Source organism: Chelonia mydas, chromosome 6 (genome assembly GCF_015237465.2).
Source record: "Chelonia mydas isolate rCheMyd1 chromosome 6, rCheMyd1.pri.v2, whole genome shotgun sequence".
Lineage (NCBI taxonomy): Eukaryota > Metazoa > Chordata > Testudines > Cheloniidae > Chelonia > Chelonia mydas.
Genome location: NC_051246.2, coordinates 17,884,667 through 17,909,443, shown reverse-complemented (window position 1 = coordinate 17,909,443; position 24,777 = coordinate 17,884,667). Strand labels below are relative to the sequence as shown.

At 47.4% G+C, this 24,777-nt stretch overlaps 1 protein-coding gene across 1 annotated transcript; it reads right to left on the bottom strand.

Moving 5' to 3' along the window:
• Nucleotides 1–216: 216 nt before the first annotated feature.
• Nucleotides 217–23,799, bottom strand: LOC102931268 (membrane-spanning 4-domains subfamily A member 15). Its single transcript, XM_043549604.1, has 8 exons — nucleotides 23,619–23,799; nucleotides 22,708–23,511; nucleotides 20,001–20,283; nucleotides 18,560–18,676; nucleotides 16,568–16,624; nucleotides 4,478–4,603; nucleotides 3,444–3,557; nucleotides 217–572 (listed from the first exon to the last, which is right to left on the bottom strand). Exons 3-8 carry the CDS (start codon nucleotides 20,268–20,270, stop codon nucleotides 459–461), a joined length of 798 nt encoding a protein of 265 aa, XP_043405539.1. The 5' UTR covers nucleotides 20,271–20,283; nucleotides 22,708–23,511; nucleotides 23,619–23,799; the 3' UTR covers nucleotides 217–458.
• Between the last annotated feature and the right edge of the window lie 978 nt (nucleotides 23,800–24,777).

Here is a 24,777-nt window from a genome sequence, read left to right as displayed (position 1 = left end):
TGCTACTAGTGAAAGGGGACTCCCTGCTCCACCACACGTGTGTGGTAAGAGTTACATGTGAGTACGCGTATGCCACATCTATATACTACATGCACACACAGACACGCATGCCACATGCACACGCAGACACATATCTGTGAACAAGTGCTTTAAACTGACTCAGGATCCATTTTGAAGCTTTATTGACAAAGTTGCCAAGGGAAACTTTCAGATCCAAAGCCTCTGGGGGGCTGAACAGTGCTGGTGAGTCATCACCTTATTTCATTCTGTGTACCGTGAACTACAAATGGTGCGGCAGGTGGGATGAGTTCCCTGTGAGACGAACAATGGAGCTGGGTACTAGAACTCCCCTCAGAAAATGGAATGAGATCTATCATGCAGGACAGGGTTGGGTTTTACTTCTCAGAGGAGCTGCTGCTGGAGCCATCTCTCATAGGAGTTCCTTATGAGGCCCATTGTTAGGTCTCTTCTTTGGAGTCATAAGCCTCATTGGTGTAAGGTGGTGGAGGGGCCACTGGTGTGGAGGGAACCCCAACGTTTTCATTGGCAGCAGATGGCCTGAACAAAATGGCCTGCAAAACAAAAGAGATCAGCCCTCACTAGTAACATCATTATCTTCATTCTCACCCCCACAACCATCACCTTCCTCACCCCTTCATTCTCGCTCCATCATCTTCCTCACATTCTTCATCACCACCACCTTCCTCATCCTTCCATCAACATATTTTTCAGCACTACCACCATCATCTTCCTCATCCCTCTAGTTTTTATAAGTCTCCTGTATCGACTGGCATTACCCCAGGGATGAATCTGTGCCATCATCACTAATTCCACGATCAACCCCCAATTCACTATCTGTAGGATTTTCCCTGTGGAGGTGCATGGCTCCCAGATGTCACAGAACATGACCATGGTCTTTTGCAATACTCGAGGATACAGAATCTATACTTCCTTTGGGTCCTGACTGCAGCAGGTTTGCTGTAAGGCACTTAAAGAGTTAACACGGTAGGTCTCACTATGCTACAGAGCGTCCCTTTGTTTTCCTTGCTAGGGCTGCTTGAAAATTTCCTGTCAAAAAGCTGCTTTTCAACAAAAAAAACCACAGAATCCCCAAACTTTTCTGTGTAACTAAACAAAATGTTTCATGAAAAAATATCCAGTTTCCCAGGAAAAATTCAATTTTTCATAAAAAAAGTGAATGCCCCAAAACCAAAAGATTTCAATTTGGAGATGCTGCTGCAGTGCTTCATGGGAAATGTAGTTTGGTTGCCTAGTGTCCCCATTCTTCACTATGGGTCAGGCTCATAGGCTAGACTACATTTCCCGTGATGCACCATGGCCAGGATCTCCCAGGATGCAACAACCTCCCCTCACCAAGAGGGCAGACAATGTTGCGTCATGGGAGTTGTAGTCAGACCAAGGAGACTGGCATACAAAGGAGAATGGCAACATGAGGCATTCAAACTACAAACCACATTAGGCACCATGGCAACATTTCTAAATTGAAATCTTTTGGTTTTGTCAAAATATTTTGGTATTTGAATTGTTGCTGAAAAAAAATCAAAAATATCTATGGAAAATTTAGACAAAAACTGTTTTTTTCATAAATACTTAACAGTTGTCATCACAGTTTGAGAAAACATTAGCCTATCAGTGTGTGACCTACTCCCAGGTCAACAAGGGGTCAACATCATCTCAGCTACCCCCTTCACTATGCAAAGGTGCTCAGAGAACGGACCTGAGACCTGCTGAATGGGAGGCAGCCAGCCTTTGAGAAGGTCAGATTCTACATCACCATCACAGCAGTGAGTTGACCCCAAACAAGGAGTTTTTGTTGCCTGGATTCATTTATTTTCCTGTCTGGCTAGAAACACTGTCCCTGGAGAGAACGTCCAAAGCTGTAGCTTTTGGGAGGGGAGTTTGCAGCATCATGATTCCATGGCTGGTTCTGTGCTAGCCCCAGCAGCTGCTCTAAAACAATGAGGCTGGTGATCACCCCAAAGGAGTTGTCCACCTGTCAGGTATTGCTGGAGCACAAGGCACTCTGGCCATACCATAGGCTCCTGACTTACGAGGAGAGGCTGAGGGAACTGGGCTTGTTTAGTCTGCAGAAGAGAAGAGTGAGAGGGGATTTGATAGCAGCCTTCAACTACCTGAAGGGGGGTTCCAAAGAGGATGGAACTCGGCTGTTCTCAGTGATGGCAGAAGAGAGAACAAGGAGCAGTGGTCTCAAGTTGCAGTGGGGGAGGTCTAGGTTGGATATTAGGAAACACTATTTCACTAGGAGGGTGGTGAAGCGCTGGAATGGGTTACCTAGGGAGGTGATGGAATCTCCATCCTTAGAGGTTTTGAAGGCCCGGCTTGACAAAGCCCTGGCTGGGATGAATTTAGTTGGTGTTGGTCCTGCTTTGAGCAGGGGGTTGGACTAGATGACCTCCTGAGGTCCCTTCTAGTCCTAATTTTCTATGATTCTATGCTCTCAATACATCCCCTCCACCAAGGGAGTAAGAGCTGGCTGTGCCAGGTGGGGAATTCCATGCCAAGGGAATTCTCTGCTGGAGAGCTCCAGTGACTTTCAGTGGCACAAAAGGGTGTGATTGCAGCTCAGGATCTGGCCCAGTTACAGTTTCCTGGGTCCCCTCATCCCCACCTGGGAAGATGAAATGCAGCCCCACAGAAATTAAAACACTGACAATGAAGGTCAACGTGGTGGCAATGAAAACTGGGATTACTTCCCCCCCATTAAAAAAAGATTCAGTAACTTGGATCGTGGTGCCAGCAGCCCGGTTAGGAACCAAGGTAAAAAGGGCCAGAAAATAGGGCTATTTTCCCTGCCAAAAATGTCATAAAAAATCTATCAATCACCAAAATATTTTGATTCAACATGGAACCATAGTGCCTCATTGGAGTTGTAGTTTGGGTGCCTTATACTTCTTTTGTCCTTTATGGGCCATGGTCACTGGCAGGACTCTATCTCCCATGAGGCTATGTGTCACAAGCACCCTTGCCCATGGTGCATCATGGGAGATGTAGTCCAGCTAGAGAACATGGCCCAGAAGGGAAAATGTGCATACACGGCAGCTGAACTACAACTGCCATGAGGCACCCTGGCACCACTTTGAATCTAAATAGATTGGTTTTCAGGCATTCAGTGTTCTGGCAAAATAGTAACATTTTCTGGAGAAAGCAGGTGCTTTCTGCTAAAATTCTCATGTAGTCAAAACCCCAGTTTCCCATTAAAAAAAACGCATTTGACAGACTTGTCAACCAGCCCTAAATGAGGGCCTGTCACTTTCCCCCATCACTGCCTCCCTCATACACATTCAGGCCCTTCCCCAGGGACACTCCTCCCATCAGGGAGGGCGCTTCGCAGAAGTGTACATCTCCCCCTCCTTTCAACACATGTTCTGATTCACGTCCCGTTTGAGAGCTGGAAGACTCACGGTGTTGGGGGTATAGCGGATGGCTTGGGTTGCAAAGTACGAGGTTGAGACAGCAATGGAGAACTCCAGGATGGACAACAAGAGCAGCATGCCCGTGATCCCCTTCCCAGCACTCTGGAGAGCATAAAACCACAGGGGATGCTAATTAATTTTGACTCCTAGAGGTGTAACATTGCACAGGGCTGCTGTGAGGTGCATAAAAAATCCCTCCTTTCCCACTTCGGGGGATGCAGAAATCTGGTTCTGGTTCTTCCCTCCTCCCAGGCACACAGAATTCTCCTCCTCCTTCTAACTACTCAGTAGCCCCGGTAATTGTGATGCATGGAGCCACACCACTGTCAGGAGATCATAGAATTCTGTTTTCTCCTGGGTCTACAGGGATATGCACCCTGAGACGCTCCCTGGGTAGGCCAGCCAGGATTCTGTAGCATGGAGGCAGTGTTGTCTAGTGCATGGAGCACTGGATTAGGATTGAGAAAAGCTGGGCCTGTTGGGTGACGCTGGGCATGTCGCTTCATCTCCCTGTGCCTCAGTTTCCCAATCTGCGCGAAGTGGGGATTAAACAAAGTAAAAGAGGTATTTGGGTCCAATCCTGCTCCTGATGAAGTCAACAGGAGTTATTATTATTAATTTGTATGTTGATAGTGGCTGGAAACCCCAGTCATGGACTAGGACCCTACTGTGCTAGGTGCTGCAGAAAACACAGAACAAAAGCATGGTCCTTGCCTGGTTTTTGACTTTGACAGGAATTTTGACACTGGCTTTATCAAGAGCAGAACCAAGCACGTTAAGAGCTAACTTTTGTCAATTCTTCCCCAGATCAAAGGTCTGGAGCTGAACACATGGACAGTTTCTACTGTGGAGTCAAGGACTTAGGACAATTCCAGCTACCTGATATTTTAAAAACACACCTGTTAGGGATGGTCCAGGTAGACCTAACACAGCCTCGGCAGAGGGTGATGGACTGGATGACCTCTTGGGGTCCCTTCCAGCCTTATACTTCTATAATTCTATGGCAGAATCTGGCCACTTACCAACCAACGATATTCCTCATCCTTGTGGTCATGTGACGTATTCAAAATCAGCTCCGTTAGGAAGAGAATTATCCCAATGGATGAGAAGATGGCACTAGTGTTGTTCATTCCCCGGCTGCTTTTCACCTGAGAGAGACATGCAGAGGGTCAGGTTGTGTGTAGGCAGAAAACAGGTTTGGTTATCATAGAATCATAAAAGTTTAGGGTTGGAAGAGACCTCAGGAGGCTATCTAGTCCAACCCCCTGCTCCAAGCAGGACAAGCCCCAACTAAATCATCCCAACCAGGGCTTTGTCAAGATGGGCCTTAAAAACCTTTTAAGGATGGAGATTCCACCATCTTCCTAGGTAACCCATTCCAGTGCTTCACCACCCTCCTATGAAATAGTATTTCCTAACATCCAACCTAGACCTTTCCCACTGCAATTTGAGACTACTGCTCCTTGTTCTTTCATCTGCCACCACTGAGAACAGCCTAGCTCCATCCTCTTTGGAACCCCCATTGCAGGCAGTTGAAGGCTGCTATCAAATCCCCTCTCACTCTTCTCTTCTGCAGACTAAACAGGTCCAGTTCCCTCAGCCTCTCCTCGTAAGTCATGTGCCTCAGCCTCCCGATCATTTTCGTCGCCCTCTGCTTTGTGCCCTCTCTCCAATTTGTCCACATCCTTTCTGTAGTGGGGGGCCCAAAACTGGATGCAATACTCCAGATGTGGCCTCACCAGTGCCGAATAGAGGGGAATAATCACTTCCCTCGATCTGCTGGCAATGCTCCTACTAATGCAGCCCAATATTCTGTTAGCCTTCTTGGCAACAAGGGCACACTGCTGACTCATATCCAGCTTCTCATCCACTTTAATCCCCAGGTCCTTTTCTGCAGAACTGCTGCTTAGCCAGTCAGTCCCCAGCCTGTAGTGGTGCATGGGATTCTTCCGTCCTAAGTGCAGGACTCTGCACTTGTCCTTGTTGAACCTCATCAGATTTCTTTTGGCCCAATCCTCTAATTTGTCTGGGTCACTCTGTATCCTATCCCTACCCTCCAGTGTATCTACCTCTCTTCCCAGTTTAGTGTCACTTGTGAACTTGCTGTGGGTGCAATCCATCCCATCAACCAAATCATTAATAAAGATGTTGAACAAAACCAGCCCCAGGACCGACCCCTGGGGCACTCAGCTTGATACTGGCTGCCAACTAGACATTGATCCGTTGATCACTACCTGTTGAGCCTGACAATCTAGCCAGCTTTCTATCCACCTTATAGTCCATTCATCCAATCCATACTTTTTTAACTTGCTGGCAAGAATACTGTGGGAGACCATACGTAACAAAAGCTTTGCTAAAGTCAAGATATATCATGTCCACTGCTTTCCCCATATCCACAGAGCCAGTTATCTCATCATTGAAGGCAATCAGGTTGGTCAGGAATGACTTGCCCTTGGTGAATCCATGTTTACTGTTCCTGATCACCTTTCTCTCCTCTAAGTGCTTCAAAATCGTTTCCTTGAGGACCTGCTCCATGATTTTTCCAGGGACTGAGGTAAGGCTGACCAATCTGTAGTTCCCTGGGTTGTCCTTCTTCCCTTTTTTAAAGATGGGCACTATATTTTCCTTTTTCCAGTCGTCCGGGACCTCCCCCGATTGCCAGGAGTTTTCAAAGATAATGGCCAATGGCTCTGCAATCACATCAGCCAATTTCTTCAGGACCCTCGGATGCATTAGATCTGGACCCATGGAGTTGTGCATGTCCAGCTTTTCTAAATAGTCCTTAATCTGTTCTTTCACCACTGAGGGCTGCTCAGCTCCTCCCCTTACTGTGTTGCCCAAGACAGAAGTGTGGGAACTGACCTTGTCTGTGAAGACCGAGGCAAAAAAAGCATTGAGTACTTCAGCTTTTTCCACATCATCTGTCACTAGGTTGTTTCCTCCATTCATTAAGGGTCCCACACTTTCCCTGACCTTTTTCTGGTTGCTAACATACCTGTAGAAACCCTTCTTGTTATCCTTCACAGCCCTCGCTAGCTGCAACTCCAGTTATGTTTTGGCCTTCCTGATTACTACAGGCCAGTCAGCCTCACCTCAATCCCTGGAAAAATCATGGAGCAGGTCCTCAAGGAATCAATTCTGAAGCACTTAGAGGAGAGGAAAGTGATCAGGAACAATCAGCATGGATTCACCAAGACCAAGTCATGCCTAACTAATCTAATTGCCTTCTATGACAAGATAACTGGCTCTGTGGATGAGGGGAAAGCGGTGGACGTGTTGTTCCTTGACTTTAGCAAAGCTTTTGATATGGTCTCCCACAGTATTCTTTCCAGCAAGTTAAAGAAGTATGGGCTTGATGAATGGACTATAAGGTGGATAGAAAGCTGGCTAGATAGTCGGGCTCAACGGATAGGGATCAATGGCTCCATGTCTAGTTGCCAGCAGGTATCAAGTGGAGTGCCCCAAGGGTTGGTCCTGGGGCCGGTTTTGTCCAATATCTTCATTAATGATCTGGAGGATGGCGTGGACTGCACCCTGTGTCCAGTTTTGGGACCCACACTACAAGAAGGATGTGGAAAAATTAGAAAGCATCCAGCGGAGGGCAACAAAAATGATTAGGGGACTGGAGCACATGACATATGAGGAGAGGCTGAGGGAACTGGGATTGTTTAGTCTGCAGAAGAGAAGAATGAGGGGGGATTTGATAGCTGCTTTCAACTACCTGAAAGGGGGTTCCAAAGAGGATGGATCTAGACTGTTCTCAGTGGTAGCAGATGACAGAACAAGGAGTAATTGTCTCAAGTTGCAGTGGGGGAGGTTTAGGTTGGATATTAGAAAAAACTTTTTCACTAGGAGGGTGGTGAAGCACTTGAATGCATTACCTAGGGAGGTGGTGGAACCTCCTTCCTTTGAGGTTTTTAAGGTCAGGCTTGACAAAGCCCTGGCTGGGATGATTAAGTTGGGGATTGGTCCTGCTTTGAGCAGGGGGTTGGACTAGATGACTTCCTGAGGTCCCTTCCAATCCTGATATTCTATGATTCTATGATTACACCCCTTGCATGATTGACCAATATCTTTATACTCCTCCCTAGTCATCTGTCCAAGTTTCCACTTCTTGTAAGCTTCCTTTTTGTGTTTAAGATCACCGAAGATTTCACTGTTAAGCCAAGCTGGTTGCCTGCCATATTTGCTATTCTTTCTGCACATCGGGATGGTTTGTTCCTGTGTCCCCAATAAGGCTTCTTTAAAATACAGCCAGCTTTCCTGGACTTCTTGCCCCCTCAGATTAGCCTCCCAGGTGATCCTGCCCATCAGTTCCTTAAGGGAGTCAAAGTCTGCTTTTCTGAAGTCCAGTGTCCATGTTTTGCTACTCTCCTTTCTTCCTTTTGTGAGGATCCTGAACTCGACCATCTCATGGTCACTGCTGCCCAGGTTGCCACCCACGTCTACTTCCCCAACCAATTCTTCCCTGTTTGTAAGCAGCAGGTCAAGATGAGATTGGCCCCTGGTTGGTTCCTCCAATAGTTGCACCAGGAAGTTGTACCCAACACTCTCCAAAAACTTCCTGGATTGTCTGTGAACTGCTGTATTGCTCTCCCAGCAGATGTCAGGGTGATTGAAGTCCCACATAAGAACCAGCCCACCTATATGTTCTGGGAATGCGTCTACACTCATGTTTTTGGAAGAACTTAATTGCAGAGTTACTTTTTTCCTGTCAGATAAAATTGTGTTACAAGCTAAAAATGTAATTTTAAACCTAATGGATGTTAGTTGGAAGCTGAATAAATCTGAAAAACATTGGCTAAGCAGAGCACTAGTAATTGCTAAAAGCATGTCAATCTAAAAAGTGACCAACAATTGAAGACTGGAACATAGATATCATAAGCATGGCCACCATGGAAAGGACTTGTGTTCTGTAACAATTCTCAGAGATATGGGATGCTTTCCTGGAAATATCTGAATGATCCCCTATTTAATGAATGCCTGCACTCCTGCTTTCCCCTTCTCTGTACCCTCTTCCTTCCCTCCCCATCTCTATTCCCCTCCTCTGAACTTTGCTTCTATTCTTTAGGATAACTTAATACTTTTGCTGTAGCTAGTTGGATTTTTACAAACAAATTTTGTCTGTAAATTGTGTAATAGAAATAATTGACTCATATTTTAACCATTCATATTATATACATAATTAAATGTTTCACGTATAGCTAAGGTTAGGTAGCAAATGGTTAATATATTATAAGTAATTTAAATACAGTTTGTTTTTTCTATATATATATTTTGAAAAAAATTAATACAAATTTATTAGAAAAATATAAGAACCAGCTTCAGTCCTTCTCCTTCCCCCCACCTCTCCCTCCCACAGTTTCAATAAGGGACCAACAGCCCCCTTACACTAAGCCTCGCTGCCAGATGTTGGGACTGGACAACAGGGGATGCATCACCCAATAATTGCCCTGTTCTGTTCATTTCCTGTGAGGATCTCGCACTGGCCACTATCAGCAGACAGGATACTGGGCTAGATGGGCCAATATGACCGTTCTTATGGTCTTATGTTATGGCAGCTAGGACTGAGAATGGCACCCACAGAGAACAGCCAAGCTGTTCTATTGGCATTTTCTCTTCAGCCAATAAAGACAACCCTCCTATCCCCCCAGGAAAGACTAGAACTTTCATGATGAAAAAGTCCGATTCTTCTTGGGGCACTGGGAACTGGATTTGGGGCTTTGCACCTCTCAGTGACCAGCTGGTGACAACACATGACTCCTGTCTGATATCTCATGGCTGACCGGAAGGTGGCTGGAAGTCTCAGTTGGAGTAACTGTCTCCATTGTTGGCTGTGTGTCACCCCCAAGAAGCTCAGCCAGGTTCCCGGGACTCTGTACGCTGGTTGCTCAGGGAGAGGCACTGTCCCTGGGAGGGAGGCAAACCATGGGCAGACTCAGGGTCTGCCGGGGAACCAAGATGGAGAGAGGAGACAGTGACAGGGGGTGGATGGAAAGTAGGCTGCTTGGAGGAGGGGCAGTGTCTGAGAGAAAGGAGGGAAAGGGCAGAGTCAAATGATTGACAAGTGATAGCCTGGGAAGAAGAGCTAGCCTGACAATAAGAAGTGTGATGCCTGCCCCTGGGAGCACAGTGGGAGGGGGGAAGCCATTTTGGAGGGCTCTGGAGCCAGCCACAGAAAGGGCAGGACTGGCTGTGTGGGGAGCTAGTGAGTCCATTCCTTCATGCAGGGTTCCCCCTGAGAACTGGCCTCTGGGCACCTGGAAGCAAAATCCCTCAGCTAGGCCCTTTCCCTCTTCAAGGTGACTCCCAGTTTATGGACTTTTGTTGGGAAAACTCTCCCCACCCCCAACAGCCCTTCAGCTCCCCAGGTACAATCAGCCACCGCATGGCACCGCGGCTCTGGCTGCTAGCCTGCTGTGAGAGTGTCTGAGTGCTTAGGTGGGAGATTGAAGTTTGGAATTTAGTAGAGTTATTATAATCTGCACCTTGAGCCCTGCACCCTTTGGTGGGGAGGCGAAATCCTAGCACCAGAAGCAGCCTGACTCCTGCACGAAGAAGATGCCTGTCTTGAATATATTGTATATGCTTATGTTATTTCTTGGGAGTCTCCAACTATCTGGCAAGTAAGTTCGGGTTACTTTGTGGTTAGAATTTCTCTTCCAAGCTGCCCTGAAAAGAGTGAGGGCGGTGGGAGCACTGCCAAATAAATACATATGGGAAGGAAATAAGGAAGTTACATCTTGCTGAGCTGGAGGAGGTTCCAGAAGAACCCAGGCCTGTGCCTCAAAACCCATAGAAGAGGTAACCAGGTGAACAGGGTACTACATGCAAAAGACAGGCCAAGACCTGACTGGACTGGAATGCTGATCTATACTCTCACTCTTGGAGGTGGTCCCAGCAGGCCTGGGGTGAGGCGCACTGGTGAGGTGGTTTGGGGCTAATGTTGCACTGTCCATAGGCAAGTCATGCTAGGAAAGGGTGGAGTTCTTGTCTGCCTCTAGTAGCTGAGCCACAGAAGGGTTTTAAGGCTGCTGCTGCAGCCATTTAAGGCTCCCCATCCGCTTGCTCAAGTAGTAGAGACTTTTCCTTCTAAGGTTCCCAAGTTGCTGAAGGATCCCAAGTTCTAAGCCCTGTGGCTGGTTTAACAGTCACTTACACATGCTGTGTATGTTCCAGGGTAAATAGTGAGCTTGATTTTTCTGTCGTAGGTCTTCTTATAAGCAATAAATTCAATTAAAAATGAGATTTCAGGGTTTATGTAATTTTGGGAGTTCAAGGAACTGCCTGAATTTTCGGGCTTCATACAAACCAAGCCTATGAAACTTTGGACGTTCACGTCTCATGACCACAGCAATAAACCATAGCAGTTGGCTACTGCAGCCCTTAGTCACCTATGAAGCCAACCAATAGCTAGCTAATATATTCCCAGGAATGGCTCATTGTTATCAGAGTACGGTTCATAGGGTGAATTATGCAATGTGTCTTTCTACTTAGAAAAAAAACGTTCCTACTGTGCAGAGAAAAGAAAATAGCAGGTAAAAGGTAAGAGGCAGAGCTGGTTGAAATTTTCAAAATTTCATTGAAATCGTGATTTTTTTTCGGGGGTGTGTGTGAAAAAATTTCTACATTTTTCATTTTTCATTCATTCCACTATTTTTTGATCTGCCTTTAGGTCTCAATTCAGGAAAGCACTTAAAAACATACTTAATTTTTAGTACATTCTTAAGTCTCACAGATACTTAGCCCAGGTCTACACTATGAGTTTAGGTCAAATTTAGCAGCGTTAGATCGATTTAACCCTGCACCTGTCCACACGACAAAGCCATTTTTGTCGACTTAAAGGGCTCTTAAAATCGATTTCTGTACTCCTCCCCGGCGAGGGGAGTAGCACTAAAATCAACCTCACTGGGTCGAATTTGGGGTACTGTGGACCCAATTCAACGGTATTGGCCTCCGGGAGCTATCCCAGAGTGCTCCATTGTGACCACTCTAGACAGCACTTTCAACTCAGATGCACTAGCCAGGTACACAGGAAAAGCACTGCGAACTTCTGATTTTCATTTCCTGTTTGGCCAGCGTGGCGAGCTCATCATGCAGTCCCAGAATCGCAAAAGAGCTCCAGCATGGACCGAACGGGAGGTACTAGAGCTGATAGCTGTATGAGGAGAGGAATCCGTGCTATCAGAACTCTGTTCCAAAAGACAAAATGCCAAAATATTTGAAGAAATCTCCCAGGGCATGAAGGACAGGGACTATAACAGGGACCCGCAGCAGTGCCGTGTGAAACTTAAGGAGCTGAGGCAAGCCTACCAAAAAACCAAAGAGGCAAACGGCTGCTCCGGGTCAGAGCCCCAGACATGCCGCTTCTATGATGAGCTGCATGCAATTCTAGGGGTGTCCCTACCACTACCCTACCCTTGTATGTGGACTCCTGCCAGGGGGGAGTCTCATGCAACAGGGATGAGGATTTTGGGGAGGAGGAAGATGATGAGGAGGCGGAAGATGAAACGATTCTCCCCGATAGCCAGGAACTGTTTATCACCCTGGAGCCAGTACCCTCCCAACCTGGGCTCACAGAGCATGAAGCCGGAGAAGGCACCTCTGGTGAGTGTACCTTTGTAAATATAATACATGGTTTAAAAGCAAGCATATTTAATGATTAATTTGCCCTGAAGACTTGGGATGCGGCCAGTACAGCTACTGGGAAAGTCTGTTTATGTGTCTGGGGATGGAGCAGAAATCCTCCAGGGACATCTCCCTGAAGCTCTCCTGGAGGTACTCCAAAGGCTTTGCAAAAGGTTTCTGGGGAGGGGAGCCTTATTCCATCCTCCGTGGTAGGACACTTTACCACACCAGGCCTGTAGCACATAGTGTGGAATCATTGCATAACAAAGCATGGCAGCATATGGTCCCGGTGTTTGCTGGCATTCAAACAACATCCGTTCTTTATCTCTCTGTGTTATCCTCAGGAGAGTGATATCATTCATGGACACCTGGTTGAAATAGGGGAATTTTATTAAGGGGACATTCAGAGGTGGCCATTCCTGCTGAGCTGTTTGCCTGTGGCTGAAAAGAAGTCACCCCTGCTGTTAGCCACGTGGTGGGAGGAGGGGTGAAATGATCATCCCAGAGAATTGGGTGTGTGGGGGGGTTTAGTTGGGTTTGTGCTGCACATTAACCTGAAAACCGCAGCCCCTCCTTTAAATGGCCAACCCATTTTAAATGGCCAACCCAACGGGTGCTTGGTATGGGAAATGAGGGCGCAGCTGTTTGAAACCATTCCCACATGTTAGGAAGGTTGAAGAAGCCAAAAGACTGTGGCTTATCATGGCTGCTGCAAGCCGAATTCTGTTGCCCGGCCCTGCGTGTGTGATCTCTCACACCAAACCGGCAGGCCCTCAATACAAGAGGCAAAGCACATGTGCTATGTAATGTTAACAGCTTGGTTCACCGTGAAAGAGTCTACGCATTGTTCTCTAAAATGTGTCTTTTTAAATACTACTCTCCCTTTTTTTTCCTCCCTCAGCTGCAAATGTTTCAACACTCCCCCTATCATCTCCATCGCAGAGGCTAATGCAGATAAGAAGGCGAAGAAAACGCACTTGTGATGAAATGCTCTCTGAGCTCATGCAGTCTCCCTGCACTGAAAGAGCTCAGCAGAATGTGTGGAAGCAAACAATGGCAGAGTCCAGGAAAGCAGGAAATGAACATGAGGACAGGTGGGATGAGCAAGAGGAGAGGTGGCCGCAGCATGATGAGAGGAGGCAGGATGCAGTGCTGAGGCTACTGGAGGATCAAACTGATATGCTCCGGCGTATGGATGAGCTGCAGGAAAGGCAGCAGGAGCACAGCCTGCCGCTGTAGCCCCTGTGTAACCGCCTGCCCTCCTCCCCAAGTTCCACAGCCTCCTCACCCAGATGCCCAAAAACGTGGGGGTTGGGGGGGGGACCCCAGAGGACTGCCCAAGCAACAGAAGGCTGGCATTCAATAAGTTTTGAAGTGCAGTGTGGGTTTGTCCTTTCCTCCTCCCCTCCTTCCCCACCCCACCCGGTGCTTCCCTCCTCCCCCACCCCTCCCGGGCTACCTTGGCAGTTATCCCCCTATTTGTGTGACAAATTAATAAAGAATGCATGATTTTGAAACAACAATGACTTTATTGCCTCTGCAAGCAGTGATCGAAGGGGGGGAGGTCAGTTGGCTTACAGGGGAGTAGAGTGAACCAAGGGGGCGGGTTTTCATTAAGGAGAAACAAACAGAACTGTCACACCGTAGCCTGGCCCATCATGAAACTGGCTTTCAAAGCTTCTTTGATGTGCAGTATGCCCTTCTGTGCTCTTCTAACCGCCCCGATGTCTGGCTGCGCGTAATCAGCGGCCAGGCGATTTGCCTCAACCTCCCACCTGCCATAAACATCTCCCCCTTACTCTCACAGATATTGTGGAGCACACAGCAAGCAGTAATAACAATGGGAATATAGGTTTTGCTGAGGTCTAACCGAGTCAGTAAACTGCACCAGTGCACTTTTAAAGGTCCAAATGTATATTCTACCACCGTTCTGCACTTGCTCAGCCCATAGTTGAACTTCTCCTTACTACTGTCCAGGCTGCCTGTGTACGGCTTCATGAGCCATGGCATTAAGGGATAGGCTGGGTCCCCAAGGTTAACTACAGGCATTTCAACATCCGCAACGGTTATTTTCTGGTCTGGGAAGTAAGTCCCTTCCTGCAGCTGTTGAAACAGACCAGAGTTCCTGAAGATGCGAGCGTCATGTACCTTTCCCGGCCATCCCACGTTGATGTCGATGAAAGGTCCCTTGTGATCCACCAGTGCTTGCAGCACCATTGAAAAGTACCCTTTGCGGTTTATGTACTGGCTGCCAAGGTGTTCCGGTCCCAAGATAGCGATATGCGTTCCGTGTATTGCCCCACCACATTTAGGGAATCCCATTGCAGCAAAGCCATCCACTATGACCTGCACATTTCCCAGAGTCACTACCCTTGATAGCAGCAGCTCAGTGATCGCGTTGGCTACTTGGATCACAGCAGCCCCCACAGTAGATTTGCCCACTCCAAATTGATTCCCGACAGATCGGTAGCTGTCGGGCATTGCAAGCTTCCACAGGGCTATCGCCACTTGCTTGTGAACTGTGAGGGCTGCTCTCATCTTGGTATTCTTGCACTTCAGGGCAGGGGAAAGCAAGTCACAAAGTTCCATGAAAGTGCCCTTATGCATGCAAAAGTTTCACAGCCACTGGGAATCATCCCAGACCTGCAAAACTGTGCGGTCCCACCAGTCTGTGCTCGTTTCATGAGCCTGCCCCATTGCCACCAGGATGTCCAAATTGCTGGGGCCCGTATTTTGAGAGAAGTCTGTGTCCATGTCCTCATCACTCTTGTCACCACGCTGCCGTCGCCTCCTCGCCTGCTTTTGCAGGTTCTGGTTCTGCATATACTGCAGGATAATGCACGAGGTGTTTACAATGCTCATAACTGCCGCGGTGATCTGAGCGGGCTCCATGCTTGCCGTGGTATGGCGTCTGCAGGAGAGCAGAGTTGCAGCGGAAGCGATGGCTGACAACGGATGCCACGAGAATAGATATTTATAGAGAATGACGAGAGGACCTGCGAGGTGGATTCATGAGACCAGGAGAGCAGAGTTGCAGCAGAAGCGGTGGAGAACGACGGTTAGCTCCGCGCATGTTTCCCAAGGAAGAACACACGTACCCGGGAGCCCATGACAGACAACATGGAGAAATTCGCTATTGAGACAATGGCAGCAGAGCAGAGTTGCAGCAGAAGAGGTGGATGATGATGGTTAGCAGGTCTACTGCACCGTCTGCTGCCAGCAGCACCAGGACACAACAGTGGCAGTGTTGGTGAGCTAAGCTGAGTGGGCTGCACGCTTGCCGTGGTATGGTGTCTGCAGGAGAGCAGAGGTGCAGCAGAAGCGGTGGATGACGATGGTTTACAGTCCTACTGCATCATCTGCTGAAAGCAGCATGGTGTCCGCACGGAAAAAAGGCGCGAAACGATTGTCTGCCATTGCTTTCACGGAGGGAGGGGCGACTGACGACATGTACCCAAAACCGCCCACAACAATGTTTTTGCCCCATCAGACATTGGGAGCTTAACCCAGAATTCCAATGGGTGGCGGAGACTGCGGGAACTGTGGGATAGCTACCCACAGTGCAACGCTCCGGAAGTCGACGCTAGCCATGGTCCTGTGGACGCACTCCGTTGACTTAATGCGCTTAGTGTGGACACACACAATCAACTGTATAAAATCGCTTCTATAAAAATCGACGTCTATAAATTCGACCTAATTTCGTAGTGTACACATACCCTTAGTGCTTTGCTCAGTAGGGGCCTCGCTGGACGTCCCCGTCTTTTCACTATTTTGAATATATTTCTGGCTACTTTAATTCTTCTAACTTCCCTTTTTCAGCCTCCCTGGAAACTTTGTCTTTCTTTTGTTCCCCGGTAGCCTGGCTGAAAAGTTTGCAGCTTTTCTTTCTATTGGACTCCTTTCTATTGGGCTCTTAATTGAGGTTTATGTGTCAGTAGAAAAATTGAAGGTGGTTGTTGAGCCCCAAGCTGCTGCTACAGATACAGCAGGCAGACAGCAGGGAGCCGTTTAAAGTATCCCCATTTCTCTTCCAGCTCCCTGTTTGTCATAGAATCATAGAATATCAGGGTTGGAAGGGACCTCAGGAGGTCATCTAGTCCAACCCCCTGCTCAAAGCAGGACCAACCCCAACTAAATCATCCCAGCCAGGGCTTTGTCAAGTCTGACCTTAAAAATCTCTAAGGAAGGAGATTCCACGACCTCCCTAGGTAACCCATTCCAGTGCTTCACCACCCTCCACCCTGTCTCTTCTGTCTTCCTCTCCAATACAAGTTCCAACCAAAATTGGTCCAGTAAACGATATTACCTCCCTTACCTTCTCGCTCTCCAACATTCCTTCTCCATGTTCTTGATCAACAAGCACTCTGCTCTTTCCCATCAGCCACTCTTCCTGGATAGTGCCCTGGGCGAAGCAGAGCTAAACTCTGAGAATCCTCCGCCCCCTCCTGTTAGGAAAGGGGTGGGAACATTCTCTAGAAACTCACCAGACAGATGTTGCCACGATTCTCAGCTACAACCGAGAGGGATCCAGAAATGATGAACTGCCCGGGAAAGAGAAAACCATCATTCACACTTACAAGAAAGATCTCTCTTCTGAGACAGGCTCTATGTGATGGAAGCAAAGGGAAAGAATGACACTTCCCTCAGCAGGGGCAGTCATAATAATTATACCTCATGCTTAGAGAGCACTTTCCATCTAATAATGCTGCCATCCAGGTTCACTTCAATCTAATCAGTTAAGGTGACACCCATACCATAATCTTTCCCCCCAGATTCTCTCCTCCTTCTGAGTTCTTGCTCCTTTTTGACAACTGAGCTTGCTCTTCTCCCCATAAATAGAGCAATGACTGGATGGTCCTGAGAAGAGCTCAGGAAGTCACCAGGTTCCTCACCCCACCTTCCATCCAATGCAGCTGTGCCATCCTCTGCTTATGTCTCCACCTATGGAAATTGTATAGTACTCCCATCACCATGGGATTGGAATACCTCTACATTTCAAGACTGACCTGTAGTGGGGACACAGGCTGGGGGCTGCTCTCAGGTCCCCCAGCCCCCTGCTCAGGGCAGATGGAGGATCTGGGGCTCCCCACAGTGTCCTGGGCTCCCTGGGCAACTCTTACCACATGGCTTGGCTCTGGCTTCCAGCCTGGCTGGGGGGTGGGGTTTTGGGGGAAGAGGAGGACCGGGGGCAGGGCCACACGGAGGGTGGGGCTTCTGCATGTGTCCTACTTTTGCCTTTTGAAAAACTGGTCACCTTACCTGTCCTCTCCAGCCTCCCAGCTGTGCTAACATGCCTCAATCCAGACCTGCAGTGCCTCCTGCTGTCACCTCCATACTCTGCTGTCTGTGGTGAAGCAGTTACCAATTTCACTTAAGAGTTGTATAGTCCCTTGGTTAGAAGGTGACAGAAGATTTGCCCTTTTTGCTCATCAGGCAATGTTCCTCGCCTCCACCCCCGATTCAGGGTAGATAAAACTCTAACAAGGCCCAGTTCAGCCAGGGGAATTGCAAAGGGACAGAGACCTGAGCCTTGACCTCAGCCTAGTAAGCTAGAGATGCTCAGACAGTGACCTCACAAAGGCTTGGGCCCAGTAGGCAGAAGTGCTGAGCCAATTACTTCCCAGGTGTCTGAGTGCCAACATCGGCCCAGCAGAGGGGCTAAGGCAGGGACTTCACAGCATCTTGGCCCTTAACACCAGCCCAACAAGACAGTTTTGGTGAAGAGGGTGAGCAGATTTTCAAAACGAGAAGCCAGGACAAGGTAAGATAGCAGGGATTGTGAGAGTGGTAGTTGGTGGAAGGCTCCTGTCTTTCAAGCACATGTGGGTGGGTTTTACTGGGGGAGTAAGGTGGCACATTGGGAAGGTTTTTAGAAGCCTATTCCGGGGCACTGCATGATACAGATTAATGCAGATTGAGGAGTCTGGTGGCACCTTACAGACTAACAGATTTATTTGAGCATAAGCTTTTGTGGGTAAAAAAACCCACTTCTTCAGATGTATGGAGTGAAAATTACAGATGCAGGCATAAATATACTGACACATGTAGAGAAGGGAGTTACCTTACAAGTGGAGAACAAGTGCTGACAGGGCCAATTTGATCAGGGTGGATGTGGTCCACTCCCAATAACTGATGAAGAGGTGTCAACACCAAGAGAGGGAAAATTGCTTTTTTAGTGAACCAGCCACTCCCAGTCCCTATTCAAGCCCAAATTAATGGTGTTAAATTTGCAAATGAATTGAAGCTCTGCAGTTTCTCTTTGAAGTCTGTTTTTGAAGTTTTTTTGTTGAAGTATGGCTACTTTAAAATCTGTTATAGAATGTCCAAGGAGATTGAAGTGTTCTCCTACTGGCTTTTGTACGATACAATTCCTGATGTCTGATTTGTGTCCATTTAGAGCTTTAATAATATACAATTATTATTTATCCATGTGGTCATGCCATCATTTCATAAAAGCATTCAATTATTCTACTCACAAAAATTCCTTCGCAGAACGGGTACCCCACGATGCCAGAGACAGCAATGTATTTAATGAAAATTGTAGAGACACCTCCAAAGCCGATGTGTATCAGCCCAATCAAGATCTGGATGGCCTGTGGGAAGAGAATGGGGAAGTAAGAGGAGCCAATTCTGCCCCATCTTGGGGATGAGCAGAGCACCCTGTCCTGAACAGAGCTGATCAGAGCTCCATCCTGTGAGAAATTCTGATCTTTAGACTGTTGTTTTAATCTGAAATCTGAAAATTTTCAGTTTGGAAAATGTTAAACATTTCATTTCAGTTTGTCAAACCGTTGCCTTATAGGACTTGTAGTTGGGGTCCCATTCTCTTCTATGGGCTAGACTTCCTACATGGACTACATCTCACATGCGCAATCATGGGACTCTCATGGCATACCATGGTGGTTCAGTAAAAGAGACGACCGCAGTGCAGCTGGGAAGGCGTAGTTTGGAATAGGGAGCCAGTCCTATTGGGAAGAATCACCTCAACTTCCTTGAGGCATCGTAGCAGCTCACGTGGATGCAGTTTAATGTCAAACTGACCTGAGAGGAAACATTTCAGTTCAGTTTGACAAATTGAGGTAGTTTGATTTGGGAAGACCCAACCCAAAACCAAAATATTTTGTTTTGATTTTTCCAATGGAAATCTTTGATTTTTGTGGAAACTACATTTCCCATTGAAAAAATGTCAACCTCCCCGCGCCCCCCTCTTCCCCCCAATGGTCCCCTCAGCAGGAAGGTTCTCTGGGCTGTGATATACAGGAGGTCAGTAGTCCCTTTTGGACTTAAAATCTATTAACGGATTTGCTTATTTATTTACATAATTGTAAATAAACAACCAATCATTGGCTTATCCATGTAGACTGATGAATAGAAGTTGCAGGTTGATTGTTTTCACTAGCAGCGCAAGGGTGAATGGAATCAGCTCTGCACTGCAGTAACTAGGAGTGGGACTCTGGGTTTGAACTGCTTCTTCTCAGACCAGATCCTCAGCCGGAGTGAATTAGCACAATGAAGCTACATTGATTTACACCAGTTTAATAGCCATCCCCTCCTCCCCAAGATGGGGCTGTTTTGTTCCATTAGTTCCAGAAATAGCTGGTTTATAATCCTTTCCCCCTGTTTCTCCTTTGCTTGATTAATCCTCATTTCTCCCTGTTTGGGCAGCTAGGAGGATTCAGTGCCCCTGGAACTCTGGGTGTATTTCCATCCACCGCCCCCTACAAAGCAGTGAAGTCTCAGGAGGAGGCCTGATGGTACCAGCTTCTTGGCATCCTTCCCATAAAGCTGTTGGTTAAAGCAAAAAAGAAAAGGGTGGAATCTGGAGTTTGCCCATGCTCAGGCCTTCAGCCACCTGTCCAGGCCCTTCGGTATTGAAATGACTCATCCTCATGGACTGGGAGCAAAGATCACACTTACCCCTAGGGTCTTGGGCTGTGCTTTGAGGAATATCTCCATCATCCCTACGGTCCTTAGCTGTGCGATCTGTTCAGCGGGACACCTGGGGTACGTTGACCCAAGAGGTTGGTTCCCAGGGTTCATGACTGTGAACTGCTGAGGCCCACATTGCACCATCCCAGGAGTCTGGGAAATGGCACCAGAGACCCCCTGGCCTTGGTGGATGACACCAGCGCTGTTTGGGGGCATGAACACAATCACCCCATCGGCCATGCTTCCTGGTGCTGCCATGATGGCGAAGATGCTGCAGAAAAGAGTGATTGGCCCAGATTAAGCCATATGTAATAACACTGGTCCCAAAATTAGACCCTGGGCCATGCTGAGTAGGAATCTTTGTTACCTATTGCTCAACCCCCTTTGAGTCCTTGCCATGATTTTGTCCTCCTGGAGCTATAATTGGAGCACGAGCAACACCTTAAAGCTAAGGGTTGAGATTCCGAAAGCTTACTCAAGGATTCAGCTACACAACTCCCATTAATTTCAATGGGGTTTGTGTGGCAAAACAGTCTCGTTGGCTTTTAAAATCTCAGCCAAGGAGCTCAAGTGTCTCCATTCCACCCCTCCTTTTCCAGGTGCTTTTAACTTTCTGGATCATTCAGTTTTTGGGATGGAATTTTCCAGAGCTGTGTAACTGATTATCCTAGGGTTGATAGAGGGTGAAATTAACTCGGGTTCTTTGGCACAGAGGCTCTGGTGTTGCTCCCATTGAAGTGAAGGAAACATTCCCGTTAACTTCAAAGGCATGGGATCAGACCCGAAAGCATTTACGAAAGAGCTGGCCAAAAATTTTCCATCAAAACTGTTTTTTGCTGGAAAATTGTGTTTTCCATTAAGTGGATATTTGTGGGTGTGGAAAGGGTCTCCTTTGCACAGAACTTCACGTTTGCATAAAAAAACTGAAAGCTCTAAACTGGAAACATTACAATTCAGCTATACTGCTGTGGTGCCTCATGGGATATATAGTTCAGTTGCCGCATATCCCCATACTCCTCTGCAAGCTGAGCTCCTTGGCTGGACTACATCCCCCATCGTGTGCCATGGACTCCCATGACGCACTGCATCCATTTCCAGGAGGAAGGACCATGGTGCACCATAGGAGACGTCTGACCAGGATTCCTGGGCTACAGAGCAAAAGGGGGGCAATGAGGCAAGGAATGCCCACTCCTATGAGTCAGCATTTCCAAATGAAAATATTTTGGTATTCAGATTTCCACTGAAAATTGAATTTTTCTCTGGAAAAAAATGAAATTTTCAACCGGCTCTAGTTAACAGCACAAAGGCTTATTAATAATCTCCCAACACTCCAAAAGAAATATGGCTGCAGAGGGTTATATGTGTATTTCCTATTTTGCGAGACATTTACAGGTGCACCCACATGGCAATGTACAGCACTAACCCCATAAGGGGCCAGTCTTCACAATGCTCCCAGCTGCTGCTAGGTTTGGCTTGTTACAAGGCTCCAGATATTTTTTAAGTGTTAACAAGCACTGGAAAGCAGGTTGTGGTCACGATCTATAAGTGGGGAGATGATTTCTAAGGATAGAGAGCTCTTTCATTTGGCAGACAAAGGCATAACAAGATGTAGTGGCTGGCTGCTGGAGCTACATACATTCAGTTTAGTGCAAGCAGGAATTAAGAGGCTTGATGCTGAAATCCCTGGGGGGGAAGTTCTTTGGCCTCTATTACAGAGGAGATCAGACTAGATGACCATAATGATTCCTTCAGGCCCTGAAAGCTCTCAATCTAAATGCCGTTCTAACCTATGTGGGTAGTAAGAAGGAAAGAAAGGCTAAAGGGCCATGGGAATAGTCAGGACTGTCTCTTCCTTCCCAGAGATTCTATTCTCTCCAACCTGTGCAACCCCCTTTTGTCCCATTTCTGTTTCCCTTTCACGGTCCAGGCCAGAGTACTTTGTTCCTTGGCTGGGGGATGTTGTGGGCAGGGCTGGCTCCAGGCACCAGTGGTCCAAGCAGGTGCTTGGGGCGGCAGTTAGAAAGGGGCTGCAGTGTTTCCGTGGCGGCAGCCATTCGGCGGCAGCCCCTCTGTCCCGCCGGCCGCAGCGGCAAATCGACAGCAGCTTGTCCCTTTTGCCGTCTGCAGCGGCAGTTTTTTTCACTGCTGGGGGTGGCAAAACTGTAGAGCCCGCCCTGGTTGTGGGGGTGGGAAGGTGGCAGATTGACACCACGTGTGCCAGAGGCACCACCCTTTGGAAGCACCAAGTGCTCACCCCAGAGCCAACTGTTATTAGACAGGAGACATCACAGACCGTGTCAAGGCCATCCCAATCTCTGAACTTTGCCCCTTTTACCCACTGGCTAGCGCCACGTAGTGGAGAGCAGCTGATGCATGAAAAGCTTTGGGTGAATGCAAGCAAGTTATGTCACTGCTCCATCCTTCTGTATGAACATTTTCTAGAGGTCTGAGAGGTGCCACTTGCTGTCACAGGAGCATATGGCTTTGAGCCACAAATTTCTCCTCCTCTCCTCTCTCCCCTGCTTGTCAGGTAATGGGATCTGCTGCTCTTTAAATTCTGACCTTATTTCCCCTCAACTCTAGAGGCATAAATTACAAGGGTCCTTGTCAGGGTGTCCCCACAGCCTCCCCCTGTATGGCCCCCAACACCCAATTTTAACCGTCACCCTAAGAATGTTTGCGCTGATGAACTTACTCTGTTTTCGCTGCAGCTACTGTCCTCCTTCCAGCTGTGGGCAACTCCCAGAGTCATCGGGAAATTCTCACAGGCTCATGCAAAAGGGATTTTAATAGCATCAGACTTTGAATCCTGCCCTGCCTGTTATGCTTAGCTCCTCCCTGTCTCTCTGCCTTGTTTTATTGCAGGACTCCAAAGTCCTCTTCCCCTTTGGATGTTTTTTCTTCATCCCCCTCAGAGTCCCTCTTGTGCCTTTTCCCCACCCTAATCACCATCCCTTCTGGCTCAGAACACATGGGGCTCCCCGTAGGAGCCCACCAACATTGCCCTTTGGCCACTAGGGGCACTACAGAATGAAATGAGACACTTCCTTTTCCTCTTTGTCTAGAGGGAACTGCCACAAAAGTAATGAGGGCTGGCTGGACATTTTCTGATCAAAACTTTTCATCAGGAAAATCTGGTTTTTGACTAAACAAAAATGTTACGAGGAAGCTCCAGCTTTCCTCCAAATTGGTTGATGTTTCATAGGAAAGCTGAACAGCCTGAAAAAAACATTTATGTCCATAAAACTGAAAATTTTTCAGTTTTTTTGAAGAAAATTAGGAATTTCCCACTGAAAATTATGATGTATATGACCTTTTTGTTTTAATGAAATTTTCTATGGGAAAAAAGCCCATTTTCCAAACAGCTCTAATAAGTGCTTTAGGGACTTACCTAGTGGTTTTCATCTCCAAGGCGCTCTCTCTCTCTCCTTCTGTAGCATCCCCAGAACAGCATCTAAGCATCTTAAACATTTAGGAACTTCTTATTCGGCATTTACCCCTAAGAGAGATTGTGAGGTTCTGTGGTCTTAAATGCCAGCTGGCTCTTGCTACAGAGCAGCTGAGAGGAAAACACCTGACAAGCCTCTGCTGCCCACAAGAACTTACCAGATGTAGGACAAGCTGATCTCCATGGTGTTGCCGGCACCCAGTGCCGAGAGGCAAAACAACAGCAGGGGTTCGTTACCCGGTGTGTGTCACCCAATAATCACAACGGGGTGGAGAAGCAGAAAAGGTTATTTGCAGCTGCAAACAAGGCACAGGGAGAATAGAATCTCAAATCCTGCACACAGAGCAGGAAGCTACACAGGCTTTTATACACCCTTTCTTCAGCATACTTATCCAATAGCAAGCTGCCCCAAGTATCCATATAGCCAGCCAATCCAGTTACCAGCTAGTTCCCTTGTTCTCTGTACCATTTGTTAAACCATACATAAAGCTGCTTTATTCAGCATTGTTCTTCCATATCTGCTCTGTTTGGCCTTGTTTAGTTTCAGGAAGTCTGACTCTGCAACATATTGTTGCAGATCCTCAGCATAACTGCTGTGAGTGCCTCCAGGTCGGGGGGGGTGAGGGGGGGAGGCCAAGGACACTTGGGCCTACTGCGAGGGGGCTTCATTGACACTCGTGGTCTTCCATCCCCTCGAGTTACCTAGTGGCCATGCCCCAGTGTCCCCAACATGGGGTAGGGGTTGAAGGTAAACCCTGACCCAGAGTCCAGCTGTGCTGGATCATCATATACAAACCAGAGCTGTATAAGAAAACTCAGACACTGCACATCCCCATAATCAGGAGACTCACACAGAACCCAGAAAGGCTGAAGTAAAGATCTCAAGCAAGGAAGAGACTCAGACTGCCTGCGTGTGACCTCAGAGAATGGCCCAGCCTATCACAACCAGATAGTTATCACAAGCAATGTTTATACCTAACAGATCAGTGACAGATGCCACACAGCCTTCCCCAATGCTTAGCTCAAAGGTAGCCAGTGAATAATGAGGAAGCGAAGAATTTAAGGGCTTGGAATTAATGAAGAGAGACTCTCATCACTACAAAGTCTGATGTTTTTATTGCAAGTCATGCAATATTTGGTGCTTTTCTTAAAGCCCCAGTTCTTGAAGTCCTGTGATTGTGAGAGAATCTTAGCTTTCATTTTTTAAAAAAAATCGTAAGTTTCTAGCCCTTGTGGGTGCACAGAAAAGCTAAAAAACTATGACCCCTAGTGGCTCAGACACAAAATATCAGTAAAAAGAACCCAATATTTTTTAAA